At 37.0% G+C, this 14,559-nt stretch overlaps 2 protein-coding genes across 2 annotated transcripts in view; one reads left to right on the top strand and one right to left on the bottom strand.

The window, feature by feature from the left end:
* The window catches only part of COX19 (cytochrome c oxidase assembly factor COX19), a gene marked incomplete in the record, with an annotated part of 71,277 nt that overhangs the window by 15,541 nt on the left and 41,177 nt on the right, over positions 1–14,559 (bottom strand). Inside the window, 2 exon segments of the mRNA XM_072417819.1 lie at positions 3,808–3,924; positions 8,761–8,806.
* Positions 1,261–14,188, top strand: LOC140335286 (cytochrome P450 2K4-like). The gene is made up of 9 exons (XM_072417815.1): positions 1,261–1,481; positions 2,473–2,635; positions 3,829–3,978; positions 4,748–4,908; positions 8,605–8,772; positions 9,561–9,702; positions 10,561–10,748; positions 11,890–12,031; positions 13,716–14,188. The coding sequence occupies exons 1-9, from the start codon at positions 1,287–1,289 to the stop codon at positions 13,901–13,903; spliced, it is 1,497 nt and encodes a 498-aa protein (XP_072273916.1). The 5' UTR covers positions 1,261–1,286; the 3' UTR covers positions 13,904–14,188.

The following is a 14,559-nucleotide window of genomic DNA, read 5'->3' as shown; positions in this document are numbered from 1 at the left end:
GCTGCAGTCATCAAGGGATTGACATATGGAGGCCCAAAGTGTGCCAAGAAAATATCCCCATATCCCATACCATTACACCACCAGCCTAAACATATGACGTAGGATGGATCCATGCAGACCAGCCAACATTTTTGCATTTCTATCTTTTCCAATTTTGGTGAGCCCATGCAAATTGCAGCTGACAGGAATGACCTGGTGAGGTTTCCTGATGCTGCAGCCCATCACGGTTCAATGTATTATGCATTTTAAGATGCCCTTTTGCATCGCTCAGTAACAAGTGGTTTCTTGAATGACTGTTGTCCTCCAACAAAACACCTTAGGCTAGGTACAGACCTGCAATGGTTCTCGTTGGATAATCAACTTAGGGCTGATTTCAGATGAGAATCTTGGGTGTGTACAGTGTGTGGTACGAATGACCGTCGTGGTGGATCCATGGATGATGGTCGACGAACAATCGTAATGAAAGTGAAGGGGGAGAGAGCCCAGCGGGGTGCCACTTCGACATTCTCCCCCCTCCCCTCTCCATAGAGCAGAACGGTGCAGTATGTACTCGTTCATGCATTGTGCAGTCGTTTGTCATTGGAAAAGATAGTGAAAGATCCTTTTCAATGACAATTATTGCACGTGTGAATTTCTCTCCCTCCGAGACTGTGCAGCTGTCCCCTTTTGTTGTTTAGTGATCCACCATGCCAGATCATTAAACGATGGTACCAAACAACCTTTGTTGTTTTCTAATGGGGAGGACTCTCCATAGAACAGACCAACACTGTCTGTACAGTACTTGTTCATTCTATTGCTGGAAACCACCACTGATGGTTGTTTCTGCCAACAAATGCAATGTCCGAAAATGAATTAGCCCCCCCCCATTCTGATCTGCTTCGCTGTTTTATGATGAAAAGTTGTGCAAAAGTTTCAAAACTGAACTTGAGCCAGTTCATCCTAGCTAGAACATATCAAATGATTTGTAGTTCTTACCCTTCATGCCTGAACTTTAAATCCTGGCATCAAAACAGGTACACTGGAGATAAAACATAATAAATACCTATCATTTTCCCATATAAAAACAAAGGGTTATATGGGTTTGTGCACTACAATCCAATCCATAGCATCTATGCAAAAACAAGATCATTGTGCAATCACATAATATGGAAACTGGCCAGTGAGCTAAATAGGGTATTATAGGTTATTTGTGCTCTAGTAGAGATTAATATGTTAAGAATTAAACCCACGACTATAAAAGTTGTGCCACGACAACTTAGAACATATCATCATAACACTTGTTCACTATGAGTTTTTTTACCTACTTTCTGACAAGGATAGACTTGCTATTGTTTTCAATAACATGCATTGTAATATTACTCTACTGGATAAATGGATCTAAGAAGAGCAAAGAAAAGATGCCTCCGGGTCCTAAACCTCTTCCTTTAATTGGAAACCTCAATCTGGTAGACTTGAAGAAGCCCTATGAGTCCTTAATGAAGGTAGAACCCTCAATAATTATATTAGATGGAAATCAATTTTATTTAATATTTGTTATCAAACCAGCTAGCTATAAACCATTTATTATAAAATTGTATTCCGTTATTTTATACTGTTGGCAAGCTTGTAGTCACCTTATCTAAACTCTGTAAAATGTTCTACCGCCAAATTGTGATGATCGCTGTTACATTGATAGGATTTACTACCTGCCAAGTAGTACTGCACAGGGCATTAATTCACCTTTCAATCATTGCACATCTATAGAAATGTATGAATCTTGCTAGTCCCAAAATAGTATCTATAAACCAAGAACAAAAATGTCACCAGTCCTTGGATGGTCCCTGTGGTGGCTGCATTATTATTGCATTCATATTTTACCCTTTGCTTTTAACTAGTGATCATGCTGGTAATGTATTTGCAGTCATCACAGAAAGAGAATAATGTAACTGACGTGGCTTTGAGACAGAACTTTGAGACAGTGACACCAGTTTGATATTTCTCATTATTCAGAATTTATTGCTAGGTGTATGGTGTACAATGGTTTTTCAGGCTGGTATTGACAAGTGGAGAAGGTGTTTGAATAGACTTTTGCAGTAACTGGTGGAGCTTAAAATCCTACCTACTGTATCATTTTGATTCTTCAAAATGCCTTGTGCATTCTCAGAAGTTAACTTTGTGGGCATACAAACAGATTATTTCTCCCAACTTAAATATGCCTTAATCGGAGGGTGTTTGCAGGACTAATTCACATTTCTAAGGACTATTCCAACCTTCAAGTCTCATCAGGGCTGTTGATTGTTGTCAAAATATGAAGTTGCAAAAAGGACGCTTTATGCTAAATAAAGCACATTAATTGTATTTAAAAATCCTTCCTTTTTTTAAACTGCCAATTTCATACTTCAGCTATTAGAAACTCCCAGTTCAACATTTTACTGACAGCAGCTGAGCATAGGTATACAGTAAATCCCATTTACAATTGCTGTTGTATTGCAGCTTTCTGAAAAGTATGGAGAAATCTTCACTATACATTTTGGATCCAAGAAGATGGTAGTGATCTCAGGGTACAGTGCTGTGAAAGATGCTCTGGTCAACCAAGCTGATGATTTTGCGGAAAGAGCTCCTATACCAATCTTCACGCTAATCAGTAAAGAAAAAGGCAAGCTTAGCATTATTATTTTATGTATGGTTTATCTCTGTGATTATCATTTATACAAATCACCTAGAAAGTCCAGATGGCCTGACTTCTTAATAAATTAGGTTGCTTATAAATATAATCCAGCAGTATTAAGAAAATGGTATGGTTCACCATTGCACTTTTGGACCATTGGTGATGTGATGATTATCATTCAAATATTTTTTGTTTTTCTTTTACACTCTGGATGTTTGTTCCAATTCACCCAAATCAAAGAAGCCAGCCCAGGCACTGCAATGATTTACTAAATTTCAGCAAACAGATGCGAGGGAAGTTTGGTGAATAGTTACAGTAGGCTACTGCATTTTGGGAATGGCTCTTTGTACCTTTAGTTACTTACATGGTTGTCAGTCCATGCCCAAGTTTCCCAGCAACTTCCATCCACACAACTCCATCCTCATATTCATTATTAATTCACCAGGCCTACAGAAACTGGGCTGCCACATTGCCCAGGGGACTGCTTTTCTTTGCAGGTAGACATACATTTGAATTACATCACACACCTATTTACTGTTGTGAGAGAGAAAGGATTGCCCACCTCATTTTGCAAATGAATTAAGTTCCTTAACTTACTCAGAAAGAACTGAGGAACATAGAACATACATCCATGAATTTGACCTAAATGTAAAAACATGAAACCATTTTCAACTTGATGGTAAAATTCATTCAAATTGACCTTCAGAGGAACTCTGCCGTAACTAGTCTTCCTTTTTAACTCCAGCCAGAGCAATAGATTTTTCTGGGAGAGTACTGCCCACACTACTCCATGGATGAGTTCCTTCCCAGGCAAGCCATAAGAAAGAAAATCCCTCCAGAATCAATATACAAAAGTGACTTTTTCTCCACTACGTTGTTTTCTTCTGCTATCCACTGCTGACTGACTGTTTTCCTTCTACTTACCTTCTTCCTGTTCTCAAGGGCTAGGGTCACTTGTGTTCAGGGTCATATACTGTACTTACTTCCCTAGAGGACCTATGTTTATTTGCACTGTTCTAACAAAACCTCAAATCAGGAGGACAAACACATTCATTTAAGGGGAACTGTTTTACAACCCCCCCTTATTCACTTCCAATACTTCATTTATGGAACACCACCTAAATCCCCTGAACAAGTGTAAAAGAAGAGAAGAGGCTTACATTTCATGGTCTGTATTTTAGGTATAGTATTTAGCAATGGAGAACTATGGAAATCCACAAGGAGGTTCACACTGTCAACCCTTCGAGACTTTGGAATGGGGAAGAAGACAGTGGAAGCTAGAATACAAGAAGAATTAATTCCACTCATAGAAAAATTCAAATCACACAATGGTAAATATTTATATTTAAACAGAAACTAATCAACATGTATCCATTTATTAAAATGAAGGGGGGTTCTTAATGTAAGATACCCCAGAAGAAAAAGAAGGCTTTAGAAAGCGTTATCCTGATGAGACCCTAATTATTAAATTACACTCCTTCTTTAGTTGAAGATATCATTAAAGCTGAGCTATCACTGAACAAGTAAATGACACAGTACAACCAATAAATAAATTATCATGGTGGTAGTTTTTTCTGTTCCTTTTCTGAAAAAGCAACAGTATATAACGTTATTTAAGATAGGGAATATATTATAAAATATTATGTATAAATAAACTGTGTAAATGCACCACAGTAGGCTGGCCGCTTATGCTGCAGATGCTATTACTGATTCACCTTGCTTCAATACTAACCAAGAACAAATATGTAGATAAGGACTTCTGCCTTCTCCAGATACTTGCTGTAGGTGAGCGACTCAGAAAAAAGTAAAAAGAAAAGGTTTTGTTTTTGGAAACACTATATAGTTTACGCAGGCCTAAAATCAAAAGTATAATCTGATTTCTTCAAGAAACAAGCATGTGAGACTTATTTTTTAAGTATCGACATGGAGAACTTCCTTTTACTCTGTAAATACAGGGTTCAATCTGATTTGGGACCCCAGTTTTGTTTCTAACATTTTTAAACAAAGTCTAAATTAGGGGAAGCCACAGTGTACTATAAATATTAAACTGTTTATGACTACACATTTATGCTATTTTCCTTTTTATTCAATATATTTTAGGTAAGCCATTTGATACAAACATCACAATGAATAGTGCAGTGTCTAATGTTATTTGCTCCATCATTTTTGGGAAGAGGTTTGAATATGATGACCCATTGTTTAAAAAACTCATTCAAATTTTGGCTGAAAATGCCAAATTGGTGGGCACACCTAAGGTGTTGGTAAGCATTTCTTAAATTTTTAAATTAAATATCATAGACCTTAATATAACATATGTTATGCTAATTATTTATGTAGGGAGCCTTTTGAATCAAATGGTCCCTAAAAGGTATAAATGGTTAAGTTTACTGTATGCTGGACAGTTCTGGAATCTGTTCTCCCTAAGAAGTGATGGTGGACTACGTCTTTTGCAGAGAAGCAACCTGCCCTACTCTCATGCAGTTAGCTGTTGGAGCTATTGTGACATTTGATGGGCACTGAAACAGGTTAACCTTGTTGAGAACTGAGTTTTGAGGGACCCTCACCATGGATGTCTAGAAAAAGCTAGCGGGTACTGTAGATTGAACCTCTGAGAGGTGAGCCTGGTTCCCAGTAGTAGAGGACTTAGCAATAGTGAGTGTAATACTAAAGTTGAAAGTTGAAGAGTTACTTTAGGACAGGATCCCGTTGGTCTTAAATTTGGGACGGTCACTTCAAAGGAGAGATGCAGGGTGGAGGAGAGATAAAGAACTCAGTGAGGTTGTTAGAGGTCAGTTGCCAGTTTTGACTCACAAAAACAATCCCCTGAGCTAAGTGTATGCATAGGTGTTCTATGCTCTAATGACTACTGATTTTGAGAGAGACAGTGGCCCCACATTTCATTATTGGGAATACAGAAAGCAAAAATAAATAGGTAAAAAGAGTGATAACTTTAAATTCACTTGAAAGTTAAAATATAGTTACTGAGGTGGATAAAAAGCTCAATGAACCCAATACCGAGGAACTTTAAAACAAAGGGGCTATACACAAGAGACAGCAGGTCATATCGTTGTGATAAAAAATAACAGTCTAAAGACGTGTTTAAGAACACCACAGGACTCCGTACTGGCCGTTTATGTTGAGATATTGGATAATACTTTAGTCCAATATACTTTTGCATTAGATTGCTGCTTATGTCCTTTAGCTCCTTGTGTCCTGAATGTTTGTCAGTGTGTCTTTACGTGTCTCTCTGGGGAAAGTTTGTGCACAAACCTCTTAAAGGTAGTCAAATCAGACTATAAAAAAGTGGGTCAAAAGGCCTGATTTATTAAACTCTCCAAGGTTGGAGAGGATATACTTTCATCAGTGAAGCTGGGTGATCAAGCAAACCTGGAATGGATATGGTCCAGAATTGAAAACATTTGCTAACAAATAGCATATGACTTTGAAGAAATCCATTTCAGGTTTGCTGGATCATCCAGGTTCACTAATGAAAGTGTATCCTCTCCAGCCTTGGAGAGCTTTAATAAACCAGGCTCAACATTGTGGACAAAATTTGCCATGCCATAACTGTTTTAGCACCAGAAGAGTGTATGTTTCAGCCCTAATATGTGGGGAAAAGGGGTCTGAACATAGTGAGCAGGTTGTTTTATGTATATTTAAAACATTTTATTGTTACTTTATAAAAGTTGTCTTTTACCCTAAAATGGTCAAAATAAATATAATAGTTGATTTTATCTGTTGTTATATCCGATCTGAATCAATGCCAATTTAAAGTCTCTTGGTTTTAGGTTGTTAAACCTCCTCTCCAATACAGGTAGTTACTGGGTTTCTTATGAGATATAACTTTAATATGCAAAAAGAAACAACTGCAAAGTTTTTCTTTGTCATTAAAGAGTTACAAGAGAGAGCTCACCCCCCAAAGATCACCGACAACCTCAGCTGTGTTTAGCAAAAGATTTCTTCTGCAAGTCATGCAAACTTGTTTTAAAAAATAGTCGTTCCAGATGCCTTTTATAATGCAGATTATGGGATACTTCTTGGTATATGTACATAATCTCCAGATATAATATAGATTTAAGCTAGATCTACCTAAGCATCCCAGTGGACTGAGTCCCATGTTCTAACTATTACTGATTTGCCTTCCTAGATGTTTAACTGTTTTCCTCGCATCTCAACTCTTCTTGGTGTACATAAGAAAGTCATGCAGAACTTTGACTCACAAAAACAATCCCCTGAGCTAAGTGTATGCATAGGTGTTCTATGCTCTAATGACTACTGATTTTGAGAGAGACAGTGGCCCCACAACAAACTAAGTGAATTTCATTATTGGGAATACAGAAAGCAAAAATAAAAAGGTAAAAAAAGTTGATAACTTTAAATTCACTTGAAAGGTAAAATATAGTTACTGAGGTGGATAAAAAAGCTCAATGAACCTAATACCAAGGAACTTTAAAACAAAGGGGCTATACACAATAGACAGCAGGTCATATCCTTGTGATAAAAAATAACAGTCTAAAGACGTGTTTAGGAAACACCACAGGACTCCGTACTGGCTGTTTGAGATATTGGATAATACTTCAGTCCAATATACTTTTACATTAGTTTGCTGCTTATGTCCTTTAGCTCCTTGTGTCCTGAATGTTTGTCAGCGTGTCTTTACGTGTCTCTCTGGGGAAAGTTTGTGCACAAACCTCTTAAAGGTAGTGAAATCAGACTATAAAAAAAAGTGGGTCAAAAGGCCTGATTTATTAAACTCTCCAAGGTTGGAGAGGATACACTTTCATCAGTGAGGCTGGGTGATCAAGCAAGTCTGGAATGAATCTGGTCCAGAATTGAAAACATTTGCTAACAAATAGCATATGACTTTGAAGAAATCCATTTCAGGTTTGCTGGATCACCCAGCTTCACTAATGAAAGTGTATCCTCCCCAGCCTTGGATAACTTTAATAAATCAGGCTCAACATTGTGGACTAAATTTGCCGTGCCATAACTGTTTTAGCACCAGAAGAGTGTAGCCCTATTATGTGGGGAAAAGGGGTCTGAACATAGTGAGCAGATTTTTTCATGTATATTTAAAACATTTTATTGTTACTTTATAAAAGTTTTTTTTACCTTAAAATTGTCAAAATAAATATGATAGTTGATTTTATCTGTTGTTATATCCGATCTGAATCCATGCCAATTTAGTCTCTTGGTTTTAGGTTGTAAAACCTCCTCTCCAATACAGGTAGTTACTGGGTTGCTTATGAGATAGGGACTGTAGGTTTGTTCCTAAGTTGAACTTGCATGTAAGTCGGAACAGGTACATTATTTTTAAAAATGCGATTAGGACAGATGTTTGTTTCAACAAATTATTGGGCAGCGTGGTGTCATTTATTGTATAAAATTCTCACTATGAGTTATTCACAAACAAAGCAAAAAATAAATCTTCATGGAGCCTAGACATTCATTAACTTCTGGAGCAAGCTGTGCTTTGATATGCAAAAAGAAACAACTGCAGAGTTTGTCTTGGTCATTAAAGAGTTACAAGAGAGAGCTCACCCCCCAAAGATCACCGACAACCTCAGCTGCGTTTAGAAAAAGATTTCTTCTGCAAGTCATGCAAACTGTATCCTCCCCAATCCAGCCTCCGACTTCCACACAACGAGCAGGGAAGCCCCGTTCATATCTAGGAGTCGTCCGTATGTCAGATGTCCTTAACCTGGGGACTACCTGTACAGTTTTGTAAAATCTTGGGATGTGGCTATTAACCCATTCATTTACCAGGTTTTTTTTTTTTAAAAAAGAACTTGTTTTAAAAAATAGTCCTTCCAGATGCCTTGTATAATGCAGATCATGAGATACTTCTTGGTATATGTACATAATCTCCAGATATAATATAGATTTAAGCTAGATCTACCTAAGCATCCCAGTGGACTGAGTCCTATGTTCTAACTATTACTGATTTGCCTTCCTAGATGTTTAACTGTTTTCCTCGCATCTCAACTCTTCTTGGTGTACATAAGAAAGTCATGCAGAACATAGATAAGCTTAGTGAATTTGTTTTAAAACACATCAAAGTTCAGAAACAGGATTTTGATACAAATGCCATCTCTGGATATATAGATGCATACCTTATGAAGCAGGTAAATCATTTCTTTATGTTCTATTTGTTTCAAGCTATAAAAAAATGAAATAATAACATTTAAAAACTAAGTTAATTTTTTTTCCACATTCAAAGCTTTGTTCAGTAAAAATAAGGCTAAACAATAATAGTACAACCTAAAATACAATGGGAAAACGAAAAGGATCATAATGAAAACATGTACAGTTTTAAACATTTGACAAAGTGTTTCCATTTAAATCTGTTCTTTTATGTAAACCACACGCATGTTTTAAATTGTTCAGTATAGTATATAAAAAAGGGGAAAGCAACTGTATTTCACACATAGGGGAAAAGAAAAGAGGCGGGATGGGGTTGCTGCTTATAACACCACAAAAAAAGTTAATTTTTGAGCACTTCTTGGCACTCTATGAGAGGTCACTTGGGCCAATCCAAATGTTTTCTACACCCTGCATGTGGTCTGGGGCATGCTGTAATTAAAAGTTTTTATATAGTGGCTTATTGCTGACACAACATTCAGCTGTCTTTTTTTTCATTTTGATGCATTATATTCCTTGAATGAGGATTTATTTTGTTTTGGTAATGACAATGAACAAAGGCATTCATTTTTTAATAGGAATGTATGTTAATAGTGCACACATTTGTTTGAATGGCCTAAGACTCCTAAATAATAAAGTGATAAAAAAATGGATCTTATCATATTATTTTAAATATGTTTTTTCACTGGCCAAGATTACAAAAATACAAAGGTAGACATAGAAGCAAAAAACAGTCAAGTGATGTTGGTGTATCTGATGTTTTTGTTTTTAGGGGTCAGGAAAAGCTGAAAAGTACTTTGATGATGAAAATCTGGTGTACTCAGTTCTGGATCTCTTTGCAGCTGGGACGGAAACAACATCTACAACATTACGCTGGGGCATTTTATTGATGATGAAGTATCCAGAAATACAAAGTAATTTTGTGGATTTTCAAAGTGGTGCCATATGGGGGAAATGTTCTACTGACCATTTCTGCTCCGCTTCTATGTACTGGGGGACAGTGATTGTTCAGTGTGAAGTAATATGTGTGGTTAACATTTCATGTCTATTCAAAAGCCCTTATTTCCTCAAAAATCAATTAAGGTAATAAGCACATCAATAGCTTCATGATGAACTATTTTGTATAAAGTTACACTATTGAGGATGGAGCTGTTCTTAAGCCTAGAAATATTTCTGCTTTGACTTTCAATGTGACTTCTTAATAACAAGTTCATTATTCAACAAGTCATATATTCAACAAGTCTATTGATGTTCCGATGACCCCATATAGAACATTTTGGATGTATCTGAGGCATCACCAACTGTAAAACAACATTCCACCACTCAGTGTATTATAAACAAAGTAATAAGGTAATTATATTATTATACAAACAGAGGTGATGCCATTTTCTCTAGATGAATTGTACAGGTACACTTTAATCCTGCTTTTCCAACCCCAACTTAAAGCATGTGTAAACCCAGGAATAAAATGATATATTATGAAGTCTATCAGTCCTCAGATGTGGTGGCTATTTTTTACTTTTATTTTCACCTGATACATTTTCTGTCCTAGTGTGACTGTACTGCATCTGTGGAGGAGCACTGTTGTCACCCTAGGCTGCTCTCCTTACTTGGACCATAGACCCCACCTGCTTATCAGGGTAAATGGTTAGGTTTGTAATTGGGTAACTTTAAGTCTAAGTTCAGATAAAGGCACACCCTCTATCCAACAGGATCATTGAACTGGAAATGATGTATTGTGGGGATGCTGATCTCATGTACTTATTTTGTAGAAAAGGTACAAGAGGAAATCCGGACACATATTCAACAAGGTCAGCTGCCTACAGTTGAGGATCGGAGAAACATGCCCTATACTGAAGCAGTAATCCATGAAATTCAAAGGTTTGCAAATATTGTCCCTCTGAATCTGTCACACACAACTCCAAAGGATGTGTATTTTCGGGGATACTGCATCCCAAAGGTGAGTTCTAAATCTCCTTGCAATGGATCCATACATAGATCCATATACTAACTTAGATAGAAATATTTCTATACAACATAGCCTGCATGGTAAATCCTGTCCATAAAATACAGGTGAAGAGCCTGCAGTGACTCATATGTCTGCTTAAAGGTGCAGAGAGATCTCGCTAGCTGAAGTAGGGTTTTGTTAACTGACTCATGCATATGGTCCTATTCATGTAAAGGTCAATACTAGTGTTGGTGTTCGAATTCGGGTTGTCCGTATATTCGACCTGAATATGGCTGTTCGAATTTGGGTAGACCCGACCAGAAAAAAAATGAGATTCGACTGCAAAAATTCGGATAAAAAAAAAGTAACAAAATATAAAAATTAATGTTAAATTAATGTATTGACTGTTTGTGTTTATTTAACTTATGATGATTTATGATACATTTGTTACATTTTTCTTTTATCCACTGAGAGAAAAATGTAACAAATGTATCATATTACTGTGTGTGTGTTACAGAGCAAGAGATACTTGAGGGGCATCTTTTTGTTTATCTGCAGTTCAGTTCCTATGGTCACATGACCATGGGAACTTTGCAGTTAGAGGTAGAATGAGGACAAGTTTCCCCATTCATCACATCTAGTGCCCTGTGTTCTTGGATAGAGAAACTCTACCCAAGAACACATACTACTAGCAACAGCAATTGGGATTCCTGTTGCAGTCCTGTAGTATATGTTCCTGGATAGAGTTTCTCTATCCAAGAACACACGGCTCCCTGTGTTCTTGGATAGAGAAACTCTATCTAAGAACACATACAACTAGTAAAGGGCTGCAAGAGCAATCTGATTGCTCTTGCAGCCTTAATAGTGCCTAAAAATAACCCGAATTCTCCCATCATTGACTTCAATGGTGTTTAAATTCGGCATTCAATCACCCGAACAATATCCCACTATTCGATCGAATAGCTGTCAAATCGAATAGTGAGATATTCAACCAACACTAGTCAATACCACTCATAGATTACCTATTTATGTGCTTGCTCTAAATTGATATTTGGGTAACTAAAAGTAAAATCTTCTAAATTAGCTTCTTAGTCAGGGATGTGGGCTGTGATTTTTCCTTATTAAGCATTATGCAATGTAAATCTCCTTACAGGGTACAGAAGTCATTCCATTCCTCACATCAGTTTTGTATGACAAGACTCAGTGGAAGACCCCTTATGAATTTAACCCAAATCACTTCTTGGATGCTAATGGGAAATTTTTGAAACAAGATGCATTTATGCCCTTCTCTGCAGGTAGGTTATCAGGATTATCACATATTTAACAGTATTTTATTACACCTACCCCATAATATACCTGGTCTGTACAAGGGAAGTTCTCTTACTCTTCAAGCTATTTCTGCAGACAGTGATTGTGATTGTGTTATGTTGGAAACAGCAGATAGAGAATGCCCCCCCCCCCTGCATTTGTGTCTATCTTGATTGGATGCACACAGAGTTTAGAAGATGTACACACAGTTCAAGAAATGCAAACTATATATTCTAGGTAAAAAAAACAATCATTGACCATTTCCTTTGGCAGCATTCACTTATGACCATTTACTTTGGCAGAATGCCTACTGGTGAGTTGTTATTGCCTCTAAAATAATAATGAACCTTTGAACATTGTAAAGGTATTTTTGCAGGAGCATGCCTTTGCTATCAAATGCTTTGGTCCTGCAAAATTATAGTCAGTCCTATGGTGCTTACATAAATAATTAGCCAAAGGGTTACAGTCAGATCAAAAAAACAGTTAAGTACTGTGCACTGTATCCAGGCATCTGGATATGATTCATTGTTTAAAAACAATAAAAAAATCAGTAATGCTGGGTTTTCCAGGATGTTCAGTATTCATAAAGAAGCCAGCGCCAGGATTTTACCCCATCTGTCTTCCATCGGCAAAAACATGCACTCCTAATTCAAGCATAAACACTTATGGAAAAACTTTCTAAAATAAAATTTTTCAGCAGTTATACTGTAATCACTGTCAATATCATATGTACCATCAGTGGGTTGGCATAGGCAATATAATCTACCATGGATAGGAAGAGACTTCACATGTTTTTCCTGTTTAATGGTCAACACCATTTATCCAAGTTAAGATAAATTATTTTTAGCTACATTATGGTAACAGTAAGTTACAATCCATTCCCGACAAGAAACAGCTTTACCTAGGTGCCATTGGTTTACTACACTTTTTTCCTACAAAGAGGAACTAAACTAAAAACTGCCTAAAAAAATACACTTACCTTCAATCCTGCAGGGCAGTCCATTCTATCCGGAGGTGTCTTGCATCGGGTCCGGCGTCGTCCCGGCATCGGTCTCGAGCCGGCGCTTAGGGTGGTGCCATCTTCTCCTCTTCTTCCTGGGTATTCCTCCTACGTCACCCAACCTAGGCGCGAGATCGGGTGACGTAGAATGGAAAAAAACTTGCCGATCTCACTGCGCATGCGTGAGATCAACAAATTTTTCTTTTTGCACGGAAAAGCTCCTTATGCGCATGCCCAAGAATCTCCCAAGAGCCTCCTAGGATGCGTGACGTAGCTATCCAGGTAGGCTTTGCGCTCCCATTCATTCATTAGAGGGGCGGTGCTGCACCCTTTTTTTTTTTTAAATGGTGTTGTCTACCCTTTTATGTAAAGTGAAATTTCTGAGTTTAGGTAGGCTTAAAGTTACTTTCTATATTTAACAAATGTTATTTTCCCTGATTGTAAAGTATTTGTGATTGAAGTCAATTGGGTTACTGCCAAAAATACAAATAAAAGAAATACTGTAAATTCTTTTGGAATGTTTGGTATGTAGACGCAGCAGACCACATTCCAGTTTGGTTGTTGGAGTATATCTACTGTAGGGTCAGCCACACTTCAACATCTCTACTCCATCCATATGTTTATGTGTAAGTCCTTTGTCACCCTGAGTTGACTTTCTTTGTATTTTTCAGGAAGAAGAGCTTGTGTTGGAGAAAGTTTAGCCAGAATGGAGCTTTTCTTGTTTTTCACTGGCCTACTACAAACCTTCACTTTCTACCCACCTCCAGGAGTCTCCAGAGAAGATTTAAATCTCAAGCCTGCTATTGGGTTCACTTTAGTTCCCTTGCCACACTTAGTATGTGCAAAAATAAATGACTAGACAAGAACAAACTATCAACAACTATAAAGCAACATGTATAGTTTGTAAACTATACATTTAGTTATTTTTTTTAATTATATGCCAAATTGGGTATGTTGTACTATAAAAAAGGAATGTCTCTGAATAAAACTATAAAGAATCAACACTAGTCTAACCTGTAGTATAATCCATCAGATCATTGCTCTCTTATTAGAGTATGTATATATGTGTATATGCATAAAGTGCTTAAAGCAGAACAAAAATAATAAAATAAAAAATAAAGCTAAGAAAAATATTCCACTTCCATCCAGAGCTGTCCCCAGCAGTTCTTTTATTCTGACACTAACTGTCCTATATCTAATGTCCAGCATCATTCAACCTACTTACTTTCAGCCCAGATCATCCTAGGCCTGTCACTGAATAATGAAAATAAAAAGCTGCACAGTTTAAAGCTTATTTCACTTTCCCTCTTCTTTTTCTGCTTTTTGTTGGTGGCATCATAGCCACTTTTTTATTAATGGCATTGACCAGAAATCTACTTTGTACAGGCCTATACAATAACATTTTTGCCAGGTAAAAAATCAGTGGTACACTAAGGCTCTAATCTGTGTCAAGAATTTAAAATACATCTTTATTATATTTTGCAAAATACAGCTGCAATTGTTTATTGCCACAGT

This window comes from Pyxicephalus adspersus, chromosome 7, assembly GCF_032062135.1.
Source record: "Pyxicephalus adspersus chromosome 7, UCB_Pads_2.0, whole genome shotgun sequence".
NCBI classification, from domain to species: domain Eukaryota; kingdom Metazoa; phylum Chordata; class Amphibia; order Anura; family Pyxicephalidae; genus Pyxicephalus; species Pyxicephalus adspersus.
This window is presented reverse-complemented; position numbering and strand designations above follow the sequence as displayed.